The 14,515-nt window shown below is 35.8% G+C and overlaps 1 protein-coding gene across 1 annotated transcript; it reads right to left on the bottom strand.

The window, feature by feature from the left end:
• Nucleotides 1–204: 204 nt before the first annotated feature.
• LOC106878861 (cystatin-A5) lies at nt 205–10,118 on the bottom strand. The gene is made up of 3 exons (XM_014928202.2): nt 9,959–10,118; nt 4,746–4,850; nt 205–561 (listed from the first exon to the last, which is right to left on the bottom strand). The coding sequence occupies exons 1-3, from the start codon at nt 10,040–10,042 to the stop codon at nt 412–414; spliced, it is 339 nt and encodes a 112-aa protein (XP_014783688.1). The 5' UTR covers nt 10,043–10,118; the 3' UTR covers nt 205–411.
• Nucleotides 10,119–14,515: the final 4,397 nt, after the last annotated feature.

Raw genomic sequence — 14,515 nt, 5'->3', positions numbered from 1 at the left:
AGGTGGCAATAACAACTAAGAAGACAACAGTCCAGATATATAATAATAGTGGTCTGATTGAAGAGAAATGCCTTCATTCAACAATAAAACCTGGCGATGGATTAGTTTGTAAAGTAAATAACTTGCTCTACAACACTTCCTTATAATGAGTGCAAGTAATGGGTGAAAAGTAGTTACAATCAGGAATCAAAATTAAGAAACAGATTAAGTTTGTGAGTATCTTTATTCTGTTCTATATTTTCTGGCAATATTCATATATCGATCATCCCAAATCAAATCATCAGGATCTATAAAATGTATTCTTTAGTGTTACCGTTTCCTATTTATATTTCGACTATTATATTAATTTTACAGTTTTGTTAGAATTACAAAGTATTCTTTATTCCAAAAATCACATTTCTAGAAATGAATTTATTTACACAATTTTCCATCACTAAAAGGATTCAAGTCGTCAGCACGCGTCATGTCGGCTTTTACTGCTCGTACTGTAAAGTCAGTTTTGAATTCAATTTCCATCCGAGAAAGCATTGCATGAACACATTCTTTACTTCCAATAAGTATCTGGAGATTAAAATTAAACATTTGAAATAAATATATAAGATTAAATATTAAAGCTTACAATTCTATAAATGAAAAGTCAAGTGGTTGTGTGTGTGTGTGTGTGTGTGTGTGTGTGTGTGTGTGTGTGTGTGTGTGTGTGTGTGTGTGTGAGTGAGTGTATGGGTGTGTGTTCATGCGTGTGTGTGTGTAGCATTGTCGGTATGTTTATATATTATAGCTTTGGGACAGCCAAAGCCTTGTGAGTGGATTTTTCAGACAGAAACTCTATACAGATATGGCTATGTGGTTAAGATGTTTTCTTTCTATCCATCAGGTTTTGGGTTCGGTCCCCCATCATAGAAATTTGAGGAAGTGCTTTCTACTATAGTTCCAAGACGAGGGTAACCTTGTGAGTGAACCTGGTTCATGGAAACTGTGTTTTGTGTATGTATGTGTACGTGTGCATGTGTGTATGCGTCTATATATTTGTTTATACACTCTACGAAAATTGCTAAGTACATTCAGTGAATCTGTTATCATTTTCTCTCTCAAATGTCATCCTCTCTCTTTACGACATGAAAGAAGTGACCTTGAATAGGGGTTAGATATTTCATTATTTCATTATTTCTTAAAAAGTAGAGACATAATTTTTAAAAAATAGAGACAATTAAAAAAATATTTTGGGTTTTACTCTTTGTTTTTGAAATCATAGGGATCTCAACATTGCACCCTTTTTATTCCATTTAAAAAATGTTGAATGACAAAGCTTTTTGCATTAGTTTTCTTTTTTTAATTCTTCCAATCTTTGACCATGTATTGTAATGTTTGACAGTATTGTGTGAATCACTTTGCTAACTTGATGAGAATATATCCTTCTCTATGTGTAGGATCTCATGGTGTGAATAGGTCTTGTTTGCAATCCATGGCTTTCTAATGAATATGTTTCTACTTAAGCGTATCCTTCTACTAATCACTATGACATGATATACTTACTACATATACTTATCTTTATACATGATTAAAATGTATAGAAATGGTAATTCTTTCCGATTAAATTCCATCGAAAACTGATTATTCTCGTTAATATTATTTGTTTAGTTCTTAAATTTTATTTGTTAATTTAGATCCCTCTGTTATGGAATTAAGCAGTCATCTAGATATCTTTTCCAGTTATTTTGTTATATATGTGCAGAATGTGTCTCCAAACTTATTCGTAGATTCTTCGAATATTATCTAGGTTGGCATATGTAGGAGCAACTTTTGTTCCCATCGCTGTCCTTCAAATTTGACGGTACGTTGAATCATCAGATGGGAAGTAATTATTTGGTAGTACGAGACTGAAACATTCCGTAATAAATTGCTTTTGCAATGCGGTCTGGTAAATGAACAGGGTATGGATCTAAACAATATGTTTAATGTAGTGGTTTCATAATAATGGGTAACCCTGTTGTATAGATTAATAACATCAAAAGAAAGTATAATTGTATTCTGACTCATCGTGTTTGATAATTAAATAAGTAGCTCCAGATAAATTACTGTATGTGCGTTCAGCAAAGTTTTAGTAATATCGCGAAAGAGTCGTTTGATCTGAGCTTCAAATCGTTTGGAGCTGATATTTTGCTATTCTTGAATTTAGAGCTTTTACAAGCGTCACATATAGCTTTATGTTTGTGAATTTGGAGTAGAACATAGAAATTACTAGCTTTCCCCTGAAAATGCTTATTCAATCAAATACTTTAAGTGTCAAACATTTACGCTATTTATTTAATGAAGTGAATAGATTTCGCATTACCGTCAATTGTTTATTGTTGTATGATGTTTTTAATACTAGTTATCATTTCCCAAGATCTCAAGTATCACTTCTTTGTAATATTTTGTATTCATGAGAACAACACCGTCTTCTTTAATCGTAATGAATTTACGGGAAGTATCAATGGTTTTACTCTTTCCTTTTTTCGGACAGAGTTTGCTTTTATTCTTTACTAGTGATTCATCGTCACTGTCAGAAATTGTCCGGTTTGTCTAAGTTCTAGGCTGAGCTCTGTGATATTATTTATCATTCCTGGGAGGGTGGATTTTCGGAGATTTTCACTTGTACCTCACTTTGATGATTCAACGTTCCGTCAAATTTGAAGGAGTGCGATGGGAACCAGAACGCTCCTACATACGTCAACATAGATAATATTTGAAGAACCTACAAATATATTTGGAGAAACATCCTACGCATATCTAAGAGAAAACTGGAAAAAATATCTAGATGGCTGCTTAATTCTACAGCAGAGGGATCTAAAATAAACCGGAGCCGGAGTCCCCAAAGCAGTTCGATACTGTAGACAACCTCGTTCTGGCAACTCCTGTGGCTCCAATTGTGCCAAGTCGTACTGGTTCCCAGCTTTTCCCTTGGGTAACATTGGTGGCGGTGGAGAGGGAAGACGTGTTGCATGGGCGACTGCCGATCTCCCATGGAAAAACTGCTCAGGTCCGTCTAACCGCAGTGTTAAAACACGGAAACCAGTAGTCTACCGGTTTTAATCCTGCACATAATTGACGTAAGAGCAAGGCGCCAGGGGCTACTTTCGATGGAGGGGGAGGCCACTGAGCCTCACTGGACAGTTACCGTCCGCCTCAAGCTGGGCAGCTCCCAGTTAGGTGCTGCCACGTCACAACTTACCTGTTCCAGTGGATGCGTGAGGCTTAGGGAAATTAATATCTTGAATTGTGGGCTGTAAACACTATACCAAGAAAAACGAATGAACAAAAAAAAATTTAAAAAAGGATTTTCTTTTGCTCACCTATTTTGAATTGATTTACCGAATCTATCCCATGTTTCATAGCAAATATTTGTCCAAAGTAATAACTGGTACGAATCTTCCTGTTAAAAAATTTTATATTTTGTATTTCATGTTTTGGGGTTCATCTAGGATTTCATTTCATAAGTTATATACCTTCAAGGATTCAGATGATTCCTGTTCCGTGATTATTCCTTGCAGGTTCCAGGAGATTTAATTTGTTGGAGAAATAAATTGTTAGTGTTATGGCTTTTGGTGTGACTTTTCCATTCCTATTCTTTCTGGATTTTTCTATATGGTCAAATTTCGTCTTTTGATATATTGAGCTTATGTATGATTGTTCTACCAGAGTTCTTAAACTCCCCATTAATATGTAGGAGCCAATTATCATTTCTCGCCCATCATTGGAGGGACACGAGTTCCACCATTTCACAATTATTTTTCTTATCGTTCCAAAGTTTCAAAATATTTTGTAAGTCAAACATTCGGCGTTTTTGGTACACTCTTCTTCCATTTGTTGATCAATTTTTTCCTAGTGGTTTTCATAATCTCATCTTTTTATTTAAGAGGTTGTATTTCCTTATACATTTTCATTAAAGACATTTGCACCTGTAGTCTTCGTTGTTGTTCTGGTTCTCCAGTTATATTTTTTATTTGTAACTTATGAGGAAAATCTACTTAGATGTTCATCCATTTTTCATAAATGTCAGCTTTGTTGTTTTTTACCATGTTCCAACAGACGAACTTCCTAGTCATTAGCTGCTTCTTCCAGAAGTGTCCCATTTTGTATTTGATTGAATATATTCAATCAGGGAAGTTATTACTTCTTTTGCTATTTGAAGAATCCGTCTCCATCCTGAAGGTTATTTTTTCTCCAATACATTACTTAGTCTTTGTAAATTGATACTGACTCTTCATTGTTAGTTGACTTATTTTCGTCCTCAGTGATGTTTTGTTTAAAGACATGTGATCCATTGATTTTTCTCCCCAAATAGTAAGATTTCCGCTTATTTTCTGAAGAACTTTTACGATTTTATCGTTGGTTGCATTATTGTGGCATTTCCAGACTTGTACAGTAGAATGAATTTGAACAAACAGCAAAATGAATGCTACACAACAAGCAACTGCTTGTCAGTTTCCATCTACTAAGTCTTTGGAAGACCTGGTGGGTTCTAGATCCTTGGTAGAAGACCCTTATCCCAAGTGCTGCGCTGTGGGACTGAACCTAAACCCATGCAGTCGGGCAGCAAACTTTTTACCAGCGCAGCCGGACGGACAGACGAACAGAGAAATGGATGGATGAAAGACGAGATGTTAAATGAAGAAAAGATTGCAAAAATAAAAAAATACAAGTAAACCAAATCAATAAAATATAAATATTTATGGAATAAATATATAAAGATACATAACAGTTACCTTTACCACATAATTGGTTGAACCGCACATAATTTCCCTCCTGTGCAGCAGAGCGACAAATGTTTCCGAATTTCTCCCCAATATGTTTTCAATTTCCTGCTTTTTCTCAAAGCCAATGATAATATTTATAGTTTTAGAATAAAATAACAATAAAAATAATTATATTGATAACGTCAGGAGAAAAGTACAAATATAATACAACTGTATTAGCTATGGGACGTTACGGCGCTGCCTATTTGGTGTCACTTATTCGACGCTAACTTACTTGATGTCAGACATTTAAATGTTTCTCTCGTTCTCTCTATTTCCCCCCTCTCTCGGTTTATGTGTCTAATTATATTTCTCTATGTGAATGAGGAGAGGGAAAAATGTTTATACGAATAATGTTTAATCAATAAATTCTTAAGTTTCTCTCTCTTCCCTTCTCACCTCCTCTTTCTTTTTTCTCTTTCATCATTACTATCTGTATGTGAATCATTCTACACACACGCGCACGCGCATATATATGTGAGCGTTTGTTTGTGCGTGTGTGTATGTGTGTGTTTCCTGTGACAAGAAGTACTCTCTGTCAAACCATAGTGAATATCCAGTCATCCGTGCCTAATCGTCAGCGTACAAACAGCTGCGCCATATTTTCCCATTCTGAACTGTATCCCCTCACATTAGAAACTATTCGCCCCTTTAGAATAAAACCAAGAAAGTGATAAATTATAAATGGAAAGAGAAGGTGCGTGGAGTTATGTCTACGTAATAATCTTTATTGCGTAAGGAGATTTAGTTGTCGTCATATAGAAATTGATGCTAAATAACCTGAAACAAAAAGGACAGATGTGAATGAAAAAGAAGACTTTTGAATGACAGAATAGACACATGTGTGCTTGGGAAGAAGTGTGACATGTATAACAAGTGGGGGGGGGGATGCAGACAAGACCAATTTGAATAATCTATTTTCTGTGTTTTATTTATTTAATTATTCATAGATTTATTTATTTTATTTAATCCTCTTATTCAGTTTACAGTTCAATAGTCTGACATTTTTCAAGCAATCATATTTATTAAAATTTAAGACTGAAACTATGAAGTCTCCTCATTTTAAGATTGAAAGGAGTCTTATCGTTGTTGATATTTTTTCTTTGCTTTTGAGGTTTTTTTAAAATTGAAACTTGTTAATTAGAACAGTTTAGGTGATTAGCTAAAATCTACTCGCTCATATAAAAGATTTACGGCTGAAACAAATGGCATATTATTTATAACTTTCACAGTATAAGAATAGTTTCAAATTTTGGTACAAGGTCTAAGTGGCAATGTAAAAGTTCCTTCATGAACTTGCTGATTACGAGCTAATGAGGCTATTCTACGGGTATCGTGTGTATAAATTTCTCTCAATTGAATGAGAGGGATAGTGTATTTAGAATGATCTTATTTGGGGATATATATACAATATGTATACATACATACAAATATGTGTGTGTGTGTGTGTGTGTGCGTGCGCGTGCGTATTACGTCCCTGAAGTGACTAAGAGTACTAGTCAGCACCAGTATTGCTAGAAATAAGTGTTAAAACAACTCATAGCCACAAGAAGCACTTTATCTTAATGAGAAGCACTTTATCTTAAAGAGGCCAGCTTCCTCAGCGTCCAGGCATAGTGTTTTCGCAATTTTATTAATGTTCCTGAGTGACTCTCACCTAGCGCCTTGAGTAAACTCAACTCGCCTTTCAGTCAAAAGTCAAAATTACAAATAATAATGGTGGTTTATTTACCACCATGAAGCCTTAATAAAAATGCGAAATCATTGTGATCTAGCTATGTCTAGGTGCTGCATGAGCTTGCCTCTCTTGTCAGTTCATTAAGATAAAGTGCTTCTCGCGACTACGAGTTGTTTTAACTGTTATTTTTAGCCATACTGGTGCTGACTAGTGACGTATATATCTCTGCATTTCAGTTGTAAAATTGTTAATAAACAACCCAAGAAATCAGGATCTTTGTGGTTTCCGTCACGGTCTACAATTTTACTCCAATCGTTTTCAAAATTGGTATATGGATTAAGTTTTGCATACTAATTATGAAAATGAAACTAATTTTATCCTATAAATCCATAATCAGAAATTCGCAAAATTTGGTTATTTTAGCCAGGCAGAAGCGAGTATTTTATACACCGTGGCGAGGAGCTGTTTCCACCGTACCCAAAGCAAAGAAGCACCATGTGCTCCATAGCTGATTGCGAAGAACTCTGTTTCCATAGTAACCAAATAAACTGCGCATGCGCACAAGGAGTGTAACCACCACGTGTTCTATAATTGTTTGTTTTCATAACAGAAGGAATTCAACCCTTCCATTGTTGACTCTTTGTGAATTTATGTGAAGAAGGAGATATTAGAAAGATAATTTATTTTATAAAATCCTAGAATGTATTGCAAACTTTTGTTCTTGAATTTTTTAAACTAATAATTGTCTGTTTTCAGGAATTTTTTTGACTGTTATTTCTAGCCACTCCTGTTGGTTTCTTCGTAGCTTTTAAATATGTAATTTGCTCGCGTATGTTTTAACACTTTTTACTGTTTACTGTATCTAGTTTGTTTTGACATGCCGATGACCCTCTCCCCTTGATGATGGAAGAGACAGCGAACGCGCTCTTTTTTGACTGACTGAAAATTTTGAAAATTATCAAATTTTGAACGCCCGGAATAAATGAATAACAAACACGGATTCAGCTCCAAAATTACATCCATATGATACATTAAAAGAGTTTTATAAAGATTCCAACCTGCAGTGACGATAACCACAACGATCCGGAAATCAGCGTGTGATTTCTACAATAATCTTATATACTGACTAGGCAAGTTGAGTTTAACCTAAGGCACAAGGTGAGAGTCACTGGGAAGCATGGGCGCTGGTGAGCTTACCTCCCTTGTCAGTTCATTGAGAGAAAGTTTTTCCCAAGGCTATAAGCTGTTTTAGTCTTATTTCTAACGATGCTGGGGCTCACTAGTGTCTTTTGTCATTTTAGTGACGTATATATTTCTGCATTTCGGTTGTAAAATTGCTAATGAACCACACTTACGATTTATAATTTTCACTTTAAACGTTTAGGAAATCAGCGTATTATTTCTACGATAATCCTATATACAGATAAGGCGAGCTGAGTTTAACCAATGTGTTAGATGGAGAATCACTAAGGAGCATTAATAAAAAGACGAAATCACTGTGATCTGGGTATGCTTGGATGCTGCGCGAGCTTGCCTCTCTTGTCAGTTCCTTAAGATAAAGTGCTTCCCGTAACTATGAGTTGTTTTAACTCTTCTTTCTAGCAATTCTGGTGCTGACTAGTCACTTTAGTGATGTATATATTTATGCCTTTCGATTTATGATATTAGGTCGTCAGGTATGAAATTTGTAGTAAGGTATGTTGTAAACTTTGACAGCTGCTCATTTTGCATCATTATTATATTTTGACAATCTTTATTTTTTGTTAGAAAGCTAACACAACTATTTCTTTATTCTAACTCATTTTGCACTTCATAAAGTATTTATAAATCGTTTTTGCTATTTTTCTTTAGAGATGGATAAGTCGTAAATTCGTACAGTTTTGAAATATGAGTTCTTTCTAGGAAATACAGCATCACAGACAGCTCGAAATATTAGTGTAGTATTTCACTCTAATGTTATAACACAGTAGTCAGTTTCATTTTGGCTTGCAAAATTTCGTTCTGGTAACTATGTCCTCACAAATGAGCAACGCGGTCGACCAGAAACGAATGGGGGATAATAACGAACTGAAAGCCATCATCGAACCAGATCTATCTCAAAGTGTTGTTGTTTGGTGTTAGCAAGCAAACACGGTAAAGTGAAAAAGTTGGACAAGTGGGTTTCACATGAACTCAATGAAAATCAGAAACAGCAACGTTTGGAAGCCTATATAATGCTACTTTCTCGTCACAAAATTGAATAATTGAATAAAGCCAGACATGCAAGTACTTAGGAATCAATGAAATTGATACAATGCAACACACTAGCCTTCCGGGTATGAGTTACAGCTATAATATTCTTAACAAGACTGTAAAAGAAGTAATCAATATAGAGAAGAAAACAAGAAAAATGACAGGATTTAGGATGCACCACCCAAAATCTAACCGAGAAAGACTATATATACAACGTATCGAAGGCGATAGAGGCCTTATACAGCTAGAAGACTATTACAAAATAACCACCATAGGACTACAAAAATACTTACTTCAGAAACAAAGAAAATTAATACAAATAGCCACAAAATACGAACAAAACAAATAAATGTTTTCAGTCTTTAAGCAAGGTGACAAATACAAAAAAGAAGTCATAGTACCTAACAACTATGAGGAAAAAGAAGAAACAACAAAAGCTATAAAACAACTGAAATCCAAACTAAAACTGGAACAGCAACGGATCATGATAAAACTATGGTAAGAAAAACCCTTTCATGGCAAATACTGGGTTAAACTAAACAGAAAAGAAATGGACAAAGCAAGATCCCAACAATAATTGAGATCTCAGGACTCAAAGCAGAGACTGAAAGATTTTTAATTGCAGCGCAAGATCAAAGACTTCCCCACCTGAAATCATAAAAAAAAATACGTAATGGAAAGAAATACAAGTAAATGCAGAATATGTGTAGATGGAGAAGAAACAATAAATCATATTGTTTCTGGCTGTCCAGTCCTGGCTAAGAAGAAATATATTCACAGACACGACATAGTGCAGTGAAAGCACGTGATAAAAATAAGACTACTATATAATAATAATAATAATAATAATAATAATAACAACAACAACAAAGATAAACTTTCAAAGTACAAAAATCTGGAAATAGAGGTAACTCGAATGTCGAGTCTAAAAACAGAAACAATTCCTATCACAGTGGACACATTGAGGTATGATAAAAAATATTCAGGCAAATAATAATAACGAAGATAAACTTTCAAAGTACAAAAATCTGGAAATAGAGGTAACTTGAATCTGAAGTTTAAAAATAGAAGCAATTCCTATTATAGTGGGTGCATTAGGTATGATAAAAAAAATATTCAGGCAAATCTGGAGCCTAAAAACAGAAACAATTCATATAATAGCAGGCGGAGTGGTCGTATTTGCACTATCAATGCTAACTTTCGAAAATTAAACAAGACAAATTATAATGAAATGAAATTAAGGAAAATAGAATTAAAAAAAAAAAAAACTCACGTCATTGCATATTTGTTGAACCTCATCGGTAGCCGGTTCCGGAGCAGTCCAAAAAGGCAGTCCAGGGATTATTATGTTCGCCATCGTAATTAATCAAGAAAAGAGTCGGCAGATCTATATGAACCAGTGGACAACGCCAGAGGATATATAGTAAAAAGAAAATCTATGGAAGCCACTACAAATAGAAATGCGATATTTTCAGTTTCAACGACTTCCCGGTCTATTTATGATTTGTTCTTTTATTCTTTTACTTCCTTCTTTCATTGGACTGTAGCTGTATCTTGCTGGGTTTAGTCGATCAAATCAACCCCAGGTATATTTTTCTTAGTCCGATACTTATTCTATCGGTCTTTTATAGTGAAGCGCTAAGTTTAAGAATACAAGTTGTGAAGGAGTGTGCAGAGAAACAAAAGGACAGCAACACACACACACACACATAGATTTAGACAGATTTATAGGTATAGATACATGAAGGGCTTTAATCAGTTTCTGTCTACCAAATTCTCTCACAAATCATTGCTAGGCCCGGGGCTATACAAGTGTCGCACAATGAGACTGAACCCGAAACCACTTGGTTGCGAAACGAACTTCTATTTTTTTATTTCCCCATCCCACCCATTATTGCACCTAATGAAGATACCTTATGGTTCAGACCTATAATTTCCAGTCATAACGGTTTGAATAAAACACTTTACAAAATAATTTGCCGCCCCGATTCAACTTTCAATTTTATGCAAGTGTAATTTATATCGAAAATTTTAATATAAAAGATAATACGTTTAATCCATGGTCAGCCCAAATTGAGAAAACTTATGGCAATAGACGGTCCAACCGTAACCATTCAGTCTTTTCTAAAAAACAAAAAAATATTCGTCAGACTACATTACTCTCTGTCACTATCTCTTTTCTGATAAAATAGTTAACGCTCCAAAGCAGAAATTGTTGAAAATTATTTCTTGATGGTCTGATTCAATTGTATACAATATGAATCAAAATTAATGAAGTTTAAAATTATAGTATATAACAATATAAGTCAATACGTATTATTTTAAGTTGATATGAATAACACTTAATGCAATTAAGAATAATTAACAATTATACTCAATACTTGATTGGCTCCAAGAATGAAGAAATCACTTGCCAATTTTTGCTGCCTTCATTTTCTACCCTCGTAAATTCCTTTATATATGAGCGACAAGTGCAATATTTTTAATTTATTAGAAAGCACACAACTTCAACATGAGAATAGCGCTTTCCAAGTGGGCACATGTAACTTCAAAGTGAGATTTCAGATCTTCTTCCACTTCAGATCTTCTTCCGTATTTTATCCGCCTTTTTTTCCTCAGGGTTTGTATAGGTGTATGAAATATTTCAGTCGTGACTGCTTTTGATCTTCCCTGAGCAAGCGAGGCACTAATTTTGCTACAGTTCTTTCCATTCGCAATTCTTCAGTCAAAATTCCTCGGCAGGAGCTCCAGGACACACTAGTTACATTAAGAAGTCCGTCAACTGTTCGGTGACGGTTCTCCAAGATCAGTTCATGAATTTTCATAATGCTTTCTTTCGTTCAGAAGGTCGATGGTCGCCCTAAAGTGGTTGGTCTTCAAGCGACAAGTGAACATTCCTACATCGTGAAAACGACGCGTAAACTTGTGATTTGCTTATGGCACCGTCCTTGTAAGCTGTCTGAAGCATGACAACTGTTTCGGCCGCCGTTTTCCACCGCAGAAAACATAATTTCACTGTTCCTTCGTTTAAGCCAACTAAAAAGTCGGTGAACAGAGGAGAAGCACTGCAACACAAAGACGCACCACGTAACAGTAGGACGCCACAGGACAACGCCGATCGGCAGAATGATTTCGGAGAGTTGCAACTAGTGGATTCTAGTTGTGAGAGTCTGAATTACAGTCAATAGTCATATTGACTGCATTCAATAAAACAGTGGCCCACAATGTGTTTGTGGTGACAATACTCATACCAACATTTAGGCTACTTGATTAAACACTTGAGATCTGAGCCATTGATGTGAAAACTCGAAAAATACTAACAAGCACTCATAATTTCCACAAACAGTGAAGTAGACCGCCTCTACCTATAGAAGGCAGGAGACCGAGGTGCTATTATTGTGGAAACGATCAGCATGTCAAGGTCGACTGCCCGAAATGCAAGGAGGTGCATCGGACCCTACTACCGACACCAGAACCGAGGGCACCTCCAGTAGAGCAACAGCAGAAACCAACCCAAACATCAACACCATCACCACCAACAGCAACAACAGCGACACCGCCTCCAGCCGTCGCCAGGGAACCACATATATCCATCTATACATACATACTACATACATGTATATACACACACACACACACACACACACACACACACACACACACATATATGTATATATGTATGTATATATATATATATATATATATATATATATATATTTATACATATATATATATATAAGTAAGAATTATTAATTTATTAATATATAATTAAATTTCTTTTCTTCTACTAATAAAATACGGATTATACATGATTGGGTGCTGCTCACATTCTGCAGCAGGACAGGTACACGAAACATCATCACCAGGGTGCGGGGAGGCAGCAGCAGCCATTAAGTTCGTGAAAGAGGGAGAGAGATCAGTATGGTTAGCAAAAACAATACATAACTTGCTGCATGGATCTCAACCATGGGATATGAATATGGAGTTAGAGGAGAAATTGCAGTTTCCCCAGGTTGTTCATACAACCCTGAGGCCAGATATGGTCCTGTAGTTCGAAAAGGTCAAGAAAATTATCATATTTGAACTCACAGTCCAGTGGGAAGAGAGGTGTGATGAGGCCCATGAACGGAAGCCTGCCAAATATGAGAGCCTTCTGCAAGGTTGTGGGGGAAAGGGATGGCAGGTATGACTTTTCCCAGTCGAGGCTGGTTGTAGGGGATTCCCTGCTCAGTCGGCATGGGGATGAGAGGTAAGAAGTGAGGGGTGGCAGTGCGCAGGACGGGAGAGGCTGTCGAAAGAGCCTCTTGTTGGCTTTGGAGCAAGACAGAAGAGTAAATCTGAAAACCAGGACGAAATGAGGAGCAGTGACTTGGGCAACATGGACTGACCCACCAACTGTTGGGGGTTACGGTTCAGGATCGAAACACCCGATGAATATTGGATACCACCTGATGACGTCAGTTCTTCATGACCAAAGCTCCATTCACTTTGATGAATAGAAACAGTACTACACACACACACACACACACGTGTGTGTGTGTGTTTACGCATGTATGTATGCATGTATTTCGGTGCGAATTATTTTTTATACGGTACTGTATTTTACAATCATGTATATAATAATAATGGTATTTTTATATAAGCTTATAGCTAGCAATCTCTAAGGAAAATAGTATAATAAAGGAGCATATAAGGCCTCGACAGAAAAAAGGCTTTCTTATCCGCGTGGGACTCGAACCCATATCCCTTTGTTCACGTGACTTAAAGCTTATATAAAAATACCATCATTATTATTTACAGGAATGTGAAACACAGCGCCGTATAAAAAACCATTCGCACCGAAAGCATATAGAAAGTTTGTTTACATAAAAACAAATACGAACTAATACAGTTCTTAAAGTTGACAGAAACGAGGAGACTAATTCTCTGGTGTAAAAGTAACACACTTAGTCGCGTTAAGAAATAGATGTGGGTTCGAGTCCCACGCGGATAGTAAAGCCTTCTTATTTCTGTCGAAGGCTTATATGTTCGCATGTATGTATGTGTAAATACATAAACACACACGCACATATATATATACATACATACATATATGTATGTATGGCCATGATAGATCGCTGACCACGACATTTAAAGTTTTTTTCTCCTTGTTTTTTGCCTTATTTCTTTCTGTTGAAGAGTGTAGCTCGAAACGTTAAAGACTTTCTCTATTCCCGAGCGTTAAACTAATACATCCTTTTGTTGTTTACATCACCTGTCCTCGTCTGTTGTTTTTTTCGTAAATTCTCCCATATATGTGTGTATATATATATATATATATATATATATATATATATGACGAGAAAGTTTGGAGTTCTGTTAGGATTCAGTCGAATGACGTAATGTAATAGGGAAATACAACGATTGCTCAATTTGACTCACCCTTAAAAACATCAACTTGAACTACGATTAACAAAAAGTTGTGATGTTATAGTTGCCTAACAATAAATGGATGTAGGCGGTTGTTATTGAGCTAATCCAAGAACGGGAGAATGAATGTATGAATAGAGAAACAACTAGTATTGATTTTGATTATACTCTTTCTATATTCTTTTCTACTCTAGGCACAAGGCCCGAACATTTTGGGTTGAGGGCCAGTCGATTAGATGGATCCCAGTACGCAACTAGTACTTAATTTATGGACCCCGAAAGGAGGAAAGGAAACGTCGACCTCGGCGGAATTTGAACTCAGAACGTAGAAATAATGGTATGTATATAGTGAAACATAATTACTGAGCTGTAACAAGAGAGTAGAAAAAAAGGAAGAAATGAAGTAGGCGTGCAGAAGGCT

The sequence above is a fragment of the Octopus bimaculoides genome, chromosome 20, assembly GCF_001194135.2.
Source record: "Octopus bimaculoides isolate UCB-OBI-ISO-001 chromosome 20, ASM119413v2, whole genome shotgun sequence".
Lineage (NCBI taxonomy): Eukaryota > Metazoa > Mollusca > Cephalopoda > Octopoda > Octopodidae > Octopus > Octopus bimaculoides.
Note: the sequence above shows the minus strand (reverse complement) of the source record. Positions and strands in the feature narration are given on the sequence as shown.